This window comes from Actinia tenebrosa, unplaced genomic scaffold (assembly GCF_029948245.1).
Source record: "Actinia tenebrosa isolate PJP-AT-01 unplaced genomic scaffold, QUT_ActTen_1.0 PGA_scaffold1__47_contigs__length_23844297, whole genome shotgun sequence".
Classification (NCBI taxonomy): domain Eukaryota; kingdom Metazoa; phylum Cnidaria; class Anthozoa; order Actiniaria; family Actiniidae; genus Actinia; species Actinia tenebrosa.
In genome coordinates, this window is record NW_028292578.1 from 3,883,341 (window position 1) to 3,901,053 (window position 17,713).

At 37.2% G+C, this 17,713-nt stretch overlaps 1 protein-coding gene and 1 long non-coding RNA gene across 2 annotated transcripts; both read left to right on the plus strand.

Moving 5' to 3' along the window:
* The first annotated feature begins 2,133 nt into the window (after positions 1–2,133).
* LOC116294249 (uncharacterized) lies at positions 2,134–3,533 on the plus strand. Its single transcript, XR_004196904.2, has 2 exons — positions 2,134–2,244; positions 3,016–3,533. It is a non-coding gene; the product is annotated as an uncharacterized LOC116294249 (long non-coding RNA).
* Positions 3,534–8,604: 5,071 nt separating this feature from the next.
* LOC116294239 (ATP-binding cassette sub-family C member 4) lies at positions 8,605–17,311 on the plus strand. The gene is made up of 6 exons (XM_089032139.1): positions 8,605–9,167; positions 9,867–10,246; positions 10,544–11,904; positions 12,678–13,248; positions 13,860–13,996; positions 16,372–17,311. Exons 1-6 carry the CDS (start codon positions 8,649–8,651, stop codon positions 17,292–17,294), a joined length of 3,891 nt encoding a protein of 1,296 aa, XP_088888265.1. The 5' UTR covers positions 8,605–8,648; the 3' UTR covers positions 17,295–17,311.
* The last annotated feature ends 402 nt before the right edge of the window (positions 17,312–17,713 follow it).

Consider the following 17,713-nt stretch of genomic DNA (forward strand, 5'->3'; position numbering starts at 1 on the left):
ACACTCACTAGCTTTGTTTTGAAATGAGTAAAATGCTATATCGTGATACTATTCCAATTATTTTTTAAGCCCATTATGGCCTGACCTTTTTACAGGTTTCCTGTAAAATTTGAAAATTTTGAAGAATTTGTTTACGTCATTCTTTAATTTATGTCATTCATATGGCTAGAACCATTTTATTTTTCTTATTTTGCCTATATTTACTCAATCCTTACCAAAATTGGAATTGGCACATAACATTATGAGGATGATTATAGGATGAAAATGTTTGAGAAATTTTTGATCCACGCTCCAGTGCATCCAAATCTTTGGACTAAAATGGAGGGACGGTTATAATCTGTACATTAAATGATACGGCACATTTTCACTTTTCCCTGTAAGATGTATATGAATTTGCCCTAACACCTGAACTACCAGTGCTCGTTTATATAGGTCACGTGACCTTGTTCAATCAAACATAGGCAAATATCCCCTAAATGAGCAACGGTAGCTCAGGTGTTAGGGCAGTTCGATATACCCTTTAATAGGAATAAGTAAAATGCAAGTTTTTGTACAGATACGGTCACCCCATTTTAATTTTTTTTTAAATGGGTGCAAGGAATTGAGGATCAAGGTCACCTGACCACATTATCTAAAAAACATTCCTTATGGAACTTTAAGCCCATAAAGTTATGTGGATATGCCGATTTTGACGTAGCCTCCTACGAAGACGTTCTTACTCACCTGTCACAACGTTTCCTACCGTAGGAAACGTTGTGATAGCAAGAACGTCTGCTTACTTGAGCAGAATATTCCTTTCCAATTGTTATCATGGGCCATCGAAAACGGTTTACTTGAGCTTGCTAAGCCGTTCTCGTGCTCCACAGCTCCCAGTTTGTTAATATAACAGTACGGAGACGTGCGCGCGTTTTATATTCCTTAATGTACATTATGCACGAGTTGCAATTTTAGGGAATGCTTTATTATATAGTTAGGATAGTACGCGCGAGCTGATTGGTCGAAAACTGTGCTTTATTAGTGAACGGAGCACAGTGCTGACGCCATCCGCGAGCGTGTTCTTCTCCTTACACTTCTTTCGTGTTTACGCCACTTCCTGCGTGCTTTATTACTGAACGGAACACGGAAAAAGCTGCTTTATTTGTTAAGTACAGAGGATCTTCCTTCATAAATTTGAAACACTATAGAAGAATATTACTAAACTAAGGGGTCGTTTCTTATATAAAAGGAATAAAAACATTTTATCTATGGCCAGGAATAGGATAACTTTTATTTTTAACTCACAATCTACAACTAATATAAAAAAATTCGGAAATATTGCATAGGATTATCTAGATCTGTATACGTAGTTATCTTAATAAAATTAAACAGCAAAAAGTGAAAATCTCGAACATGGAAAACGTTGTCGAAGACTTTACAAGAAAAAAAACTAGCATCCTTAATTTTTTTCACTAATTTTCATTATGGAGGAAATTCTCAATTCGAACAAAAAAAAAAAAAAAAAAAAAAAAGAATGATTCGATCAGTTCTATTTTTTCCCGATTTTATTTTCACCTTGCAGTCGTATCTAAATTGGGCTCACTGTGGATAACAAATTGAAGCTACGCTTTTAGGCAGTGCAGCCATTTAACTTTCTATTTGAAAAGACGCTATCTGTAGTAAGAATGGAATGGGAAAGTGCTCTAGATTGCAAACAATATAACCGCATGAAACATTAGAGTACACGCACTAAACCCGTGAATCAAATACTATTTTTTTAGTACTAAATAGTGGAAATCAAACAATAGAAAACAGGATTCTGTATGAATTACTACTAATTAATGCTAAATATTGTTCACGGATTTAGTGCGTGCACTCTAGTAATACAAAATAGCACAATTTCATGCAAATTCCATTGTTTTCTATTGTTTAATTCGCACAACTTAGTGTTTCACGGATTAATTGTTTGCACTCTATTATTTTAGTAACTATGAGAATGATAATAGGAATAGAGGTAGGATTGGTTATAAAATATGGATTAGGAAAGACAAGGATAGGAATAATGGGATTCACGAAAGGTACGTTGGCGTGCCGCCGCCCTCTTCATTCTACTTAAAATGATTCGGTAGCTCTCTACGCTCCATGACGACAGTAAAACTTAGGCTTAGGAGTTTGTCAGCAAAAGGCCGCGTGTACGGAGTGGTCTTGGTTAGGCTAAGAGTTATGAAGATCAAGGCAACTTTCTTGGTTTCTAATATGGGCGAAAAGGTAATTTGTAGGTCCTTCGTCAAACCATAAATTTATTTGGACAAAATATCCGCTTTATCTTCTATCTCCATTATGATATATAACTCCAAATGGTTTTCGCAGTGGAAACGTATCTAAAAGTACTATCTACGGGTATATTGAAACGGATTTGTTGTTAAACCAGCCAAACGACTAAGAAATGATAATAAATGATATGTTTCCATACAGATGATCATCTTATTGATGACCGGTTTGTTGGGCATTTTTCTAGCCTTCTTTGCAGGATCAACTTGCTTTAGGTTCGAGCGTAAACATTTAATCCATAAATTTTAATTATTACATCTTTATTTTACTTTTTCATTTCCTTTTTCTTAGATGCACCAAAGCGGGCTGACACCTAAGTTTTGTTGTCTTTTAAGTACATGTTTTCATATATATTTCATACTATTTACAATATTAGTGGCGATGTACGATATACGATCACGAGCCGAAGGCGATGAATAATTTCGATCACTTCACTGATGAATTTCCTTTGTTTTGAACATGTTCGAAATTATAATGCTATTGCGTGGCTTTTTTCCTGCGACATTAGATAAAAACGACTTGCTCAATTGCGTAGCATTCGTTTGAAAATTTCGTCACTTAAACTCATCTCATATTTGATGGCTAAAAATTTATACACGGTTTTTGATCGCTAGAAGCGCAGCAAAAATCGCTCAATAACTTACTCAGCTCTTTTTTAGTGTTTACTCTTTTTTAGGAAATTAATTAAAGTTTTAAATACATTAACAGGACTGAAGAAAACAAGAGGAAAGAGGGAGCTAGAGAAGGACTAGAAAGGAAGGAAGGAAACAAATAAATATATGAATATGATACCAGAGGGCGAGGTTGAATACAATGCTTAATAAATCTAGCTAAAAGATTTTTCAAAGGGCCAAACTTTACCGGCTAAATACAAGATCTTTCCATTCTTGTATCGAAAACGAATTTGGACAGTAAACTATATTACGTGTCTACTTTTTTATGGTACGATTTCCAGGGATGGAAACTACCACTTTAATGGCTTGTAGAATCTTGGATGTTGTTTTGATCTTCATGTCGTAGAAATAGTCAATAGTCTAAGGACTTATTTTGACAGGTTTGGCCTAACATCCGCTAGTTGCCCCTCGATCAGTCAACCGCTTGTTTGCCCCAAGTCAACTCCAAAACGTCGCGTGATTGCATTGATAGTAAGCAATGGGAACCTAATTCCCATTTTAGACCAGTTTTATGCATGTGTAGCTATGAATAAATTTTATAATTTAGCAATATTTTTTAATGAATCACCATTTTTTAAATATAGGTTATAAGAATACCTATATTGTCAAGTTCTAGTGAATAACAAGTCATGTTGAATGAATTTTTTGATATTGCTTTATTGTAAGCCTGGTTCTTGAAACTATTGTGTTCTCCTTACCGATCTTCGCTCGTTCAAAAAAAAAAAGCTTTTGCCTATGAAATTCATTGATAATTCTTATAAACATTTCCTTCGAAGTAATCGCTTAGAAGTTGGCTCTAAATCCTTGTTTAAGAGTATTTCTAGTGCGGCTGTCTTGAATTACAGCAGTCAACGAAAAAGAGAATGCCGGCGTAGACATAAATTTACGTCACGTAATCGGCTGGCTCCGCCCTCTCTTAATCACTTGGCAACTGGTGACATTGATTGACAGCTAGTACATGCTTATTGATCGCACTGTAGACCAGAACTCTATAGCAGAAGCCCGCAAAGATCTCTTGGGTAATGTCTTGAAGACCCATGACTACCATTGCGCAACTTGTCTATTTTGTAGGGGAGAAATCAGGATGAAAAATAAAAAACCCTGGAAGCAGGGTAGACCGGTTTACCTGGTTGGGAAGGTTTACTAGTATCTGAGTCTATGAGGAAATAAGTTGCAAAAAATGCAGAGCGTTTATGCCATACTGATCAGACCTAGAATAGCTCAATCTGGAGCTCCGATTCCAATTCCGGTCGTGACTTTGGCAAACGTAATTAGGCAGTCGCAACGAGTTTCACGGACATGTACAATCGCACGGAAATTTTATTACTGGCTTTAAAATCGAAATGCTTCATTTAAAACGTAAATACAGGCTAATATTTGAGCAAGACCTCTCTCAGAATTGCGGAGCACCATACTTAAGAAAAAATGGTAAACCATCGAGTTGATTTTTCATGGCTTGGCTGACGACACTTCCGTCCGTACGTCCGTACGTCCGTCCGTGTACACGACACAGGAATCCCGCTAGTAGTATGTTATGTTGCGCACGATCCGGATTTTGGACGGGCAAGGGACGGGCAAGGGACGGGCAAGGGAAGGGCAAGGGACGGGCAGTGGTGGGCTAGCGGTGGGCTAGTGGTGGGCACATTAATTATTCATCGCATATTAGCATAAAACGACGGGTAGGTATTGTTTCGGGTTACCATGACGACCAATTGACGTCATAAGACTGTTGTTGAACGGTATGAACAAGTCTTTGTTTCGGGAATGGTGGGCCAGTGATGGACACATCCATTGTTTATTAAATCGTTACCATAAAATGACGAGCAGACTATTGTTAGACAAGTTTGGGCAAGACTTTTGTTTAGCAATCCAATTTATAGAGTGCGGGGATTTTGAGTTTTTAACTCCAAAACTCAACCAACCAACCAAGCAAGCAAGCAAGACCTAAAAATTTACTTTTGAGAAACGCAATGGCTACGTTATTCTAGTTAGGCTCTCGAGGATATTACGCTACCGTCAATGAATTCAAAAGACTAATGAAAATAAATGTTTTTTGAAACAATATTATGTGTTGAGCAAATTCATGATAACATCCTTCCATAATTCTTTTAAAAGCAAACACCAAAGTTCAGCAATCAACCAAGTGTATATCTTCCAAACTCATCAAACTCAAGAAATACTTTGAGTATTTGCTGACTTTTGTATCCAACACAATGCACTTAATGACTCATAAACGATAAACAATAAGGCCTACTAAGTTCTTCCTAATTATGCAAAAATCAGCTGAAAATGATTAGTTCTGTTATCTTGTTCTTTATTATATAAACAGCAATCGTTCTATTTCATACTGGACCATAGTACAATGATTCTGAGTTCCCTTGGCATTCAAGCTTATTAATGCTGTCATATCTCTTTCCTTCAATCATTTTTTGTCACGTGATAAATAAGACACGGCATCAAAACAATTTTATGAATGCACAAATCTACAGGAAGCCCATATCCGATTTAGTTATTGAAAAACACAGGAAGCCCATGGCCAATTCGTATTTCCACAGGCAGCCCATCCGATTTAGTTATTGAAAACACAGGAAGCTCATGGCCAAGACCATTTGAAATACCTAAATTAATAACTGATTACATAATGATTTTATATTTGCTTATTTTTTCTATGATTGAGAGTCAGCTATCAGGCTATCAGGCTATCAATAGCTTAGCTATCAGGCTATCAGGCTATCAATAGCTATTAACCCCTCCTCTCCTCCTCCTCCTTCTCCTCCTCTCCTCCTCCTCCGCATCCTCCTCTCCTCCTCCTTTTCCTACTCCTTCTCTGGATGAAATAATAAGCTAGAACTATTAGCTATCAAAGTATCCGGCTAACAATAGCTTAGCTACCCGGCTACACGCTTTAAAATTTCATTCACTCATAGTTCTAGTTTATTATTTCATCCAGACGAGGAGGAGGAAAAGAAGGAGGAGAGGAGGAGAGGAGGAGGAGGAGGGAGAAGGAGGAGAGGAGGAGGAGTGAGGGAGGAGGAGGGAGGAGAGGAGAGGAAGGAGGAGGAGAGGAGGATGCGGAGGAGGAGAGAGGAGGAGGAGAGGAGGATGCGGAGGAGGAGGAGAGGAGGAGAAGGAGGAGGAGGAGAGGAGGGGTTAATAGCTATTGATAGCCTGATAGCCTGATAGCTAAGCTATTGATAGCCTGATAGCCTGATAGCTGACTCTCAATCATAGAAAAAATAAGCAAATATAAAATCATTATGTAATCAGTTATTAATTTAGGTATTTCAAATGGTCTTGGCCATGAGCTTCCTGTGTTTTCAATAACTAAATCGGATGGGCTGCCTGTGGAAATACGAATTGGCCATGGGCTTCCTGTGTTTTTCAATAACTAAATCGGATATGGGCTTCCTGTAGATTTGTGCATTCATAAAATTGTTTTGATGCCGTGTCTTATTTATCACGTGACAAAAAATGATTGAAGGAAAGAGATATGACAGCATTAATAAGCTTGAATGCCAAGGGAACTCAGAATCATTGTACTATGGTCCAGTATGAAATAGAACGATTGCTGTTTATATAATAAAGAACAAGATAACAGAACTAATCATTTTCAGCTGATTTTTGCATAATTAGGAAGAACTTAGTAGGCCTTATTGTTTATCGTTTATGAGTCATTAAGTGCATTGTGTTGGATACAAAAGTCAGCAAATACTCGAAGTATTTCTTGAGTTTGATGAGTTTGGAAGATATACACTTGGTTGATTGCTGAACTTTGGTGTTTGCTTTTAAAAGAATTATGGAAGGATGTTATCATGAATTTGCTCAACACATAATATTGTTTCAAAAAACATTTATTTTCATTAGTCTTTTGAATTCATTGACGGTAGCGTAATATCCTCGAGAGCCTAACTAGAATAACGTAGCCATTGCGTTTCTCAAAAGTAAATTTTTAGGTCTTGCTTGCTTGCTTGGTTGGTTGGTTGGTTGAGTTTTGGAGTTAAAAACTCAAAATCCCCGCACTCTATAAATTGGATTGCTAAACAAAAGTCTTGCCCAAACTTGTCTAACAATAGTCTGCTCGTCATTTTATGGTAACGATTTAATAAACAATGGATGTGTCCATCACTGGCCCACCATTCCCGAAACAAAGACTTGTTCATACCGTTCAACAACAGTCTTATGACGTCAATTGGTCGTCATGGTAACCCGAAACAATACCTACCCGTCGTTTTATGCTAATATGCGATGAATAATTAATGTGCCCACCACTAGCCCACCGCTAGCCCACCACTGCCCGTCCCTTGCCCGTCCCTTGCCCGTCCAAAATCCGGATCGTGCGCAACATAACATACTACTCCCGCTTGGTGTCAAAGCAAAACTACTCACAAATGCGGCTCTCAAATGCACAGAAAAAATCGCTTTAGGACAAGTTATAGACCAAAAACAATTTTAAAAATACTTTCATGTAGTCAAAGATGGATCAAGAAGTGTTCTTCAAGAATTCAGGTTTGGGTTTTTTAGCAAACAATCAGTATATATATATTTCTTTGACAAGCATTTTTGTTTTTGTTTTTGGAAAACTGTAAAAGACCTAATTAAGTAAACCTTGTTTTTTGCTCAGCTTAACCAGTTTTCAAGCCTGTTTTTTGGTCTTGATTTGTCCTAAATCTCCAGAATGTCGATTTCAATGAAAGACATGCGAGGTAAATTTTTCTAAACTTGATATTGTATTGGATTATCTGTAGTTATCTTTCGTTTTTTTAAGTAAAAGAGATTCAAATCCTAACTGTCGGCCTTGGAAAACGTTGTCGAAGAATCTTCCAAGAACAAAACTAGCCCCTGGGAGTGGTGGTGAGTTGTGTACAAAATTCCTAATATGGGAGAGTATACTCGCGCAAAAAGAACAAAAAACAAAAAACTATGTAGTGCATTTCGATTCGATTTCATTGCATGATTTTTATTATGGGAGAAATTATCATCATTTCGAATAAAAAATAATGATTTTTTCCCCGATCGTATTTTTACCTTTCAGTTTCATTCAAATTGTTCTCCCTGTGACTTCCGTATCGGGAGCTCCGCTTTTAGGCAGTGCCTAAATATATGTATATATATATATAAGAAATCTGTGAATCAATTTTCCGTAAAATAGTGCTCAATACATCGATAGAAGTAGAGCAGAATATTTGTAACCTTTGTCTTAAAGAAAAGTTTCTAATAATCTATCGACCGGAACTCTCATCATTAAATAAGCGAAACGAACTTGTATCTTCATGCCGCCACAGAAACAAAGCATTACTACGCAACAGCTAAACTACATCCACTAATTAAGTATGCATCCTTTTTCTATATAAATGATAGTAACGAATATTCTTATCATTAAATCCCCTGAAGAGTGAAGCAATTCACGAAACAGGCTTGTCGGGAAAAATGTTGTCTTGACTTTTTCTTCTCAAACAAATATATATATATATATATATATTAATATATATATATTAATATATATATATTAATATATATATATTAATATATATATATTAATCCATATGCTTTGTGTTTTATCAGAGGCTCCAAAACACCGACGGGAAACTAATTGCGAAGTTTGATTTCTCTTAGATTATTTTGTAAAAAATATCCAAGAAAAGAAATTCCCTATACTCCATCGTCGTAATGTCTCCATCTCAGAAGTCACAATCTGAATATGTTCAACCTGGACTTTTTCATCGTCTATTTTTTACTTGGTGGCTTGGTCTTCTCAAGTTAGTGGCTCAAAGACCTCTAACCCCTGAAGATCTTTATCCACTGCCAGATGAATATAAGGCAGAAAACCTGGTTCAACGACTTGAAAAAACTTGGTCACAAGAACTAAACGACGCAAACACAGATGGCAGACGGCCCAAACTATGGAAAGCTATTCTTCGTGTCTTGCCAATGAAACACTATTTAAAAACGGCGACCTTGGGACTGGCAGAAGTGTTCGCGTTGTATGCGCTAATATTCTTTCTTTGGCTGTTTTTTGAATATCTGCAAGGCGAATCGCATATGGAGAAGTGGCATCCTCCTGTTATTGTATTAGGTATTGGTCTTTGCAGCTATCTCAGGGCGTTTACCTTCCGTCATAGTATATATGTTACCTTAAACATTGGCATGCAGCTAAAGGTAGCTGTAATTGGGATCGTCTACAAAACGGTAAGCAAAAAAAAAAAAAAAAAAAAAAAAAAAAGAATGAATAAAATCTAAATTGATATTGACCATTCATCCAGCTATAAAGCAATACACCAGTCCCAAATTCAAGTTGAGTGACCATCGAATAATGCAGAGTTTTTTCCCAATGAAATATAGAATGTCCGATAATCAAACTTAAATTTAGAAACGATTTTTCAGCTGGTATTGTTTTTTATTTTCTTCTGTACTTTAGAATGTATTTATTCTCGTACAACCATGATAAATTTTCAGAAATCGGTGTTTGTTCTACGTTATATATCAAAAATGCAGTAACTATGGAGTAGAACGATTCATGTGGGATCGGTGTATTCAACCCGTTATAGTCTAAGTTGCTTGCTTCAACAATTTCAATTGTTTCGCAAGTCATAAAAACAGGTCACCAGAGTATCAATACAATAATTTTTTGATGTTTTTGGTGTACCGCATGCAAATGATCAGTGGTTTTTCTTCTTTTTATCCTTTTTTACTGCATACTGTGCGCGTTTCGTCGGTAACCGAATTATTTATTGTTTATAAAAGAAAACATTGTTTCATGTTGGCAAAAGCAAATTGTCTGATGAAAGAACGCCTCTTCTCCTGGTGCATTGAGAAAGGAACATCTTCAGTTCTTCTTGTTTAAAGGGTTTCTAAGTAAATATATGCAAATGTAATTTATGTTTCCAGATTCTTTTAATGACAGACAGTGGTATACAAAGAGCTACCTCAGGGGCGATCATGAACCTAATATCCAACGATGCACAACGAATGGAAGAGCTAATATATACATTTTTATTGACTGTCAGTGGCTTTTTGTCAATTCTAACTGGATTTCTTCTATTGTGGGCACTAGTTGGTTGGCAGTCTTTATCAGGAACATTGGTTTTAGTTCTATTTTTAATCATTCAAACTGGTTTACTAAATGCTTATGGAAAATTACGCTACAAGCAAAAACAAGCAACTGACCATCGTCTAGCAGCAGTCAAGGACGTCATTTCAGGAATACGAGCTGTCAAGATGCATGCATTGGAATGGAAATTCAGCGATAGAATCATGTCTTTGAGAAGGTAAAAATGGAATTGTTGTAGAGCGCAGTTACTTTTGAAGAGGCTGAGTGGAAACCAAATGAGTCCTCAGTTTATTCATTGTATCTTAATAGATCGATAAAATGTATCATAAAATCCTCTCTCCCCTTTCCCCGTCCCTGTCCCCCTCCGGAAAAACGTTTTGCACTTCGTTCTGGACTGTACTTCCTCCCGTTCATAAGATCGCCCGGGATTTTACGGTATAGAAAATTATATATCTTCTAATGAATTTGCTTTACCCGGACCACTACTGACATAGGCCTCTAACTTTTGTTATAGAAACGAAGTTATTCAGCTTCGTCTCCTTGGTGCATTCTCCGCCCTCCCGGGTTCACAGATCTTGACACTGCCGCTGCTGGCAACGCTTGTATCTATTGCAACGTTAATCTACTCCAGTGTTCTTACCAATGTGGTCAATGTCTTCACTGTAGTTTTAATGTATAGTGTAATAGGAATGGATGTTGCCTTCTCGTGTAACTATAATTTAATAGAACTGGCACATAGTTTTACATCTATAAAGAGAATACAAGAATTTCTCATGATCTCGAGAGATTCGTGGAACCACCAGACTATCAAACATCAGAAAACCATATCGCTGAAGGCGGGCCTCATAAATCGTCTCAATGACATTTTCTGTGAGAGGATAGTTCTAAAACAGTCCAATACATGCACAGCGTATTCTTTGTTAAACAATGATGTTAGTTACAATAGCAAGGAAGATGTGCCAAATGATGTCACTGAAGGTATTGCACCAAATGTCACAGTTAAGAAGATGTCAGCAGGCTGGTTTGAAGATGACGAACAGTGTACCTTGCATGATATTTCCTTTAGTACAGAACCAAACCAGTTGCTAATGGTTACAGGACCTGTGGGGAGTGGCAAGTCCACGTTATTAATGGCTATCTTAAGAGAGATTCCTATCAAGTCGGGAAATATCTCTACACACGGAATAATCGCTTATGTCAGTCAATATCCCTGGATATTCACTGGCACAGTACGCGATAATATACTCTTTGGACAAAAGTTTGATAAACACAGATATCAAAGAGCCATAGATGTTTGTGACCTTAATGAAGATATCGGCCATTTTCCCAAAGGAGACATGAGTTTGACTGGGCAGCGAGGCGTCACTTTGAGTGGTGGTCAACGTGTACGTGTTAGTTTAGCACGAGCAGTCTACTATAATGCTGATGTTTATTTGCTTGATGATCCACTGAGCGCTTTAGACGTCAAGGTTGGTAGATACGTCCTGGATGAATGTATCTGTAATCATCTGTCAAGTCGGATACGAATTCTAGTGACGCATCAACTTCAACATCTCCACCGAGCTGACAAAATCTTGTTGATGAAAGAAGGTCGTTTAATGACTCAGGGCTCGCATAAACAGCTTATCAGTGAGGGTTTGATTGGAGATGTTGTGGAATATGATTCAAAAACAGATAACTTGAAAGAAAACACAGGGGAGGAGGTGAAAGTGAAGTTTAACACACTCATACAAAACTCTTGTAGAGATATGGAAGAGGAGGATGAAGATAGACAACTGGGAACAGTAACGTGGCAGGTTTATTGGAAGTATCTGAGGTCAGGACTACATCCTGTGCTGTTAACGTGCTTTGCATTGTTTTATCTGGCAGTCCAAGGTGAATAATATATTCTGTCTTATATTTTTTTAGAAAACTTATATATAGAAATATATACTATAAGTTTGCTAGCTGCAAAGTGTAACTAAAATATACTGTCGCCTATATATCCTTAATGCAAATTATTGATTGCTTACATCTGAGGAAACCCACTCACGCTCGGCTGAACGTTTATAAGGGATTTTTGCCGTTCTCTTGCAAAACAATATGTTGTCCCCAAGTCTGCTTTAAATTTATGTCTATCATTAGTGAATGAAAGATCAAATAATGGCAAAGGTTTTTATTGTTGCAAGGTCTTAGAAAGAAAATTATACACAAATATCATAAAAGTGGCTTTCTTTTAATAGGGGAAGTAGCGCCCCGATTAGTGTCCCCAGAATTTCAATTGCCGTATTTTACTATGACGTCACATCAAAACAATATATTGTTTAAACGCAAAGAATCATGGTCGTCGGAAGGGGTCAAATCAACGCAAATTCACCGAAAGTTGTTCTAAAACCCGTATCAATCCACGAAGAGAAGTAGAATAGCCAGTGAACGCTCAGAATATTTTTTAGTACATATTAACACATATAATATCTGATAACCAGGCCATCGCTAGGAGCAAATTTTGTTGAATTTTCTATTTGATTTGGCGATTCTATCCCCCACATAAACAAGCGGTGACATCATAGTGAAATAGGGCAATTCAATTTGAAGAATAGCCGTGGTAAGCCAGTGGCCGACTTACTTGTTATTATTAAAACTTATCATGACTTTTCTTTTCTTTCTAGGAAGCATACTGGCTCCGCAGTTGTGGCTTTCCCGAATAGTCAAATTACCAAAACATCAACAGAAGGGCTTTGAAGCTCTTGGAATGCTCGCTATACTTGTTACTGTTGCTTTTGTCTTGTGTTATTCAAGACAGCTGTTGCTCTACAACATCTTAGTCAATGCTTCCAAGAACCTTCATGACAAGATGACTCTGGCAGTTTTGAAGGCTCCTGTCTTGTTCTTTGATACAAACCCTCTAGGACGAATAATCAATCGTTTCTCGAAAGACATTGGTTACATGGATAATTTGATGCCTGAAAAATTTTTATTTTCAACCGCGTTGTGTACAACTGCTGCTGGTGTGGTGGTGCTGTCGTTGATCACCAACATTTGGATTATTTTTGCTGTTGTTCCATTGTGTTGTTTATTATTCTGCATCTGCTATTATTACCTGAGAGTAATTCGTGACTTGAAGAGAATGGAATCAATACAATGCAGCCCAATCTACGCCCATGCTGCTGAAACTATCGCAGGGCTAGCAGTCGTTCGAACATCACACATGCAAGAGAACTTCCTGGAAATAATGTTCAGGTAATTAATTTCTATTATCATTTAGTGTTAAAAAGATTTTAGCAAGCTTCGAAAAACTGAGGGAGCTGGGGAGTGGAAGGCACAAAGTCACTTTGCAACACGTGATCATAAAGTATAAAATAGGTAGAACACTTACATAGTTGCATGATCGGTAAAGCCAACGGAACCATTGTTTTGGTTTACCATCATGGACTGCAAAGTATAGTAGTTTTTAATCCTTCTCCAATACTAAGATGGCACATCCTAACTGGATGATCGTCGAGATTAGATAAATTAAATGCTGCTCCGGAGGGTATAAGGTAAAGATTTTCTTTCTTTTTGTCATATCGAGAATTAACTTTGTTTATTTTTTCACTGTCATGTTTTTGATTGGTGAACTAGTTTTCTAGTCTTCAGAGTGGATGATAACTAGTAGAGAACTAGTCTAGTCTTTAGTTTGCCGTTGGTATTTGGGCTTGCGTATTTAAATGTTGACGACGAGCTTGGTTATCCAATTTAGGAGGGCAAATAGTTGCTTTCAATTAAAAAAAATTAGAATGCTTTTAAAACATTTAAATTTAAATTTAAATTAGTACAGTAATTAGTAATTTGTCTGGATCTCTTTTCTGTAGGCTTCAAGACGAATACTCCAAAATTATTTATGTGACCATAGCAACTAAAATGTGGTTTAATATCAACACCGACTTGTTGTTTGCAACACTGCTTACTGCGATTGCTGGAATCTCCTGGGCCACTAACATGGACAAAGGTAAGAGTCATTGTCAGTAACATATATAGATCATACCCAAGTTTAAAGGGCGTTTTACGGTGATGTGTGCGGTTTTTTTTCAAATTCAGTTTAACGTATTCGAGAACTTTTTTGGATTTCGTGACGTACATTTTTGTTGATATTACAAGATTATAATATAATTGTGTGACTATCGGTGAATACTTAACGAGCCTTGAGTCTTCGCGCGGCGAGGTAGATATTCACCATAATCACTGAGCTTGGGGGGAATAATTGATTTAGTATTATTTAGACTTCAATATCAGAGAAAAAACAAAACATACGATTTTAAAAAAACGTTTTAGTATTACTCCCGCTCTGGCAAACATTGGCAACTCATAAATCACCACTGATTATCCTCTCAGAATCACTGGCGTCTTGATCAATCACAGCGCACGAAACTCTATATTCCGGTCTAAAGTCATACTTAATACCATTAATTATTGTTTCAAAGGCCAATAGTTTTGCTATATTTCAAGATTCAACGAGAGTACATCATTGCAACCCAAACCTCCTTACCTGTCATTAACATAGAGCGGCTCGCAGGCTGCACATGTATTTTTTTTCCTAGTCGCTTTTCTTAATCTTTGTTAACCAGCAAGTTCAATACGGTAATCAATTATTAACCTATTATTGATCGTTATTTATCCGACCTTGGTAATGTGTTGGATCTGATGTAATTCCTCCGGTGCCTGCTGTTAGAAACCTTGGCGCATGGTTGATATTCTCAACTCCCTATGCCAACCATACATCAGCAACATCTGTGGTTCACGCAATTTTCTCTCATATACACAAAATTAGACGAATACGTACGTTAGTACTTATTCGTGGATCGTATCGACAACGCTGATACCTGCTCTGATAACAAAGCAGTCGTATTGATTACTGGAACAGTCTGTTGTATGGATTGCCAGTTGCACCATAGTTAATGGAGCTCCATTAACCATTGTTGCACCCGCCGACTAGACCGCTTGGTACTGCTGCTAGACTTAGTATATAGTAGTATTTATCAATATATATTTATCATTCTTATATGTAAATAGTTATATAGTTATATATATTATATTATTATTGTAATGCGCGCATGATCATTGTATGGAATGCGCACACAATAAGTGATTAAATTATTATTATTATTATTATTATTATTATTATTATTATTATTATTCGACTTATTCAGAGTGCCCCAAAGCTAAGTTTTGTAATATTACACCTCTATTTACGTGAGCTGCACTGGCTTCCAATTGCCGGTTTTCACATGACGTCATCAAAACATCAAAATCTAAACTATAGATCGTGTAAAGGCATTTCTCAAGTATGTTTTAGAAATCAATGTTATAAGTCAGATGTTTGGTTCCCGAGTTATGAAGGCTGAGTTTATGTCACGCAAAACCGTCACGTCTAGCTAAATAGCGATGAAAATATTAAAATAATTGACTCTAATTGAAAGAATTTCCCTTAGACACGTTTAAAATATCTATTTCAAGTATGTTTAAGTGAAATATAGTCAAACATATTAAATCATCCATCATTTTAAGCCTTTGGAATTTCGTCCGCCATGATGGTGTACCAACTTGAAACAACAAAATGGCCGCTTCATACATTTTAACCAAAAATTGCTTCATGTTTACTCGCCTATAGTTCCGCAACGAAATGCTTTACAACCTTAAAATTTGGCCAGTATATGTAGTTTGGACCACTTTACAAGATTATGAAACTTGAATTTCATGATAATGCGAATTTACGATTTGAAAACGCCGGCTAGCCGTATTAGTGTGGACGGAGAACATTTCGTACCCGAAATTTTTCGAATATGATGACGTCATGATTGTCATGGGAATACGGCGGGAAGGCTAAAAATTCACCGCGGGCTCAATTTCAGCTTCGATGCACATGCTCAGATGTGCAATAACGCGTTTTGCCGCCTCTGATCGGACTGGTGTGGACGCAAAATATTTTCTCCGTTTTCATGTGTGGACGGAAAACTTTTTTTTCGGTTTCGGTGTGAAACTTGCAGATTCAAATTTATCCAGCATAGTGTGGACGGGGCTAAATATAGCATAATTTTTTTTCCTTTTATCATTGTTATGTATCTTTTTCAATATTGTAAGGCGCAAAATAATAATAACAATAATGATAAAATAATAATAAAATAATAATAATGATAATTATAATGATAATAATAATAATATAATAATAATAGTTGTAGCTTTATCAAAGTGTCGATATATTCATAACTAATTGGTGAAGCATTGGATCATTTTATGCATTTTCAGCAAGATAAGTTATTATATTAAATTCAATTTTAAATTATGCAATCATTTTGTACTGACCGGCTTTTATATATTCATCTTTAGGTTTGGCTGCAATGTTGGTTACTCTAGTCGTTGGCCTTTTGTCCATTGTTACATATGCCTTAACACAGATTCCCGAGATAGAAAGTCAGATGACGTCTGTTGAGAGAGTCTTGAGTTACACCAACTTACCTTCAGAACCAGGCTACGACAGTGACATTCATCCACCAGAGGATTGGCCAACAAATGGGTCACTGAGTTTGCGCAATGTCTCTTTAATCTACTTTGAAGGCGGGCCTCGTGTTCTTAAAGATATCAGCCTCGATGTGAAACCTGCTGACAAAGTAGGCATTGCAGGAAGAACAGGAGCGGGCAAGTCGTCCCTCGTGGCATCGTTGTTTCGTATGCCTGATCCTGAAGGTGGGGTGTATATTGACGGCGTTGATCTTGGCACCATTCAACTACAGGCCGCTCGACGTTCCATGGCTGTCATTACACAAGATCCTGTTTTGTTTATCGGAAGCCTCAGGCAAAACTTGGATCCATTTGACAGCCTGACAGATTTGCAACTGTGGACCGCTCTCGATGAGGTCCAACTAAAACAAAAAGTGCAAAATCTAGATGGCCAATTGGAATACCCGATAGGAGAAGGAGGGTCAGGTCTCAGCGCTGGAGAAAGACAACTCCTATGTCTTGCTCGGGCGCTACTACAGAAATGTCAAATACTTGTACTGGATGAGGCCACGGCTAATATTGACTATCAAACAGACCAAATGATACAGCAAACCATACGAAACAAGTTTACCAAGTGTACTGTGCTGACTATTGCTCATCGAATCAACACCATTGTAGATTATGACACGGTTGTCGTCCTTGAAGACGGTCAGGTCGTTGAACACGATGATCCCCGGGTACTGACTGTAAAACAGAACAGTATATTTGCTAAGTTTCTATCAAACAGTATGTACCGTAAATCCTCTATTTAGTCCCCCCTCTCTTTTTATTCCCCCCTCTCCAATAAGCTCCCCCCCCCCCCTTACTGATTAAAGGTGATTTATTAAAGTCTTGGTTGTTCAGAACATTTCTTTTTAGCTTGCTTTGTTAATGTTACCGTGTTTTAGTTTTGCTATTCACAATAATCGTAAATTATACTTGAGAGACTAACACAGGTAAATCAAATAATAAAAATGCCATGTACATCACTACAGATTATGCGAGACAGTCAATATAAATGCTTCCATTTAATCTTGAGTTACAATCATATTACATACTGCGTTTCGACTAAATCAATAAGCTCCCCCTCTCAATTAAGCCCCCTCTCTCCAATAAGCCCTCCCTCAAACCGTGCCTGAAATAAATTAGCCCCCCGGGGGGCTTAATAGAGGATTTACGGTAATTTGTAATC

What these genes read in the sequence shown, in the direction of transcription:
- LOC116294239 (XM_089032139.1), top strand. Translation starts at nt 8,649, where the DNA reads ATGTCTCCATCTCAGAAGTCACAATCTGAATATGTTCAACCTGGACTT. An exon ending in AGAATCATGTCTTTGAGAAG is followed by an intron (nt 10,247 to 10,543) that starts GTAAAAATGGAA and finishes CTTTTGTTATAG; the next exon opens with AAACGAAGTTATTCAGCTTC. An exon ending in TTCCTGGAAATAATGTTCAG is followed by an intron (nt 13,249 to 13,859) that starts GTAATTAATTTC and finishes TCTTTTCTGTAG; the next exon opens with GCTTCAAGACGAATACTCCA.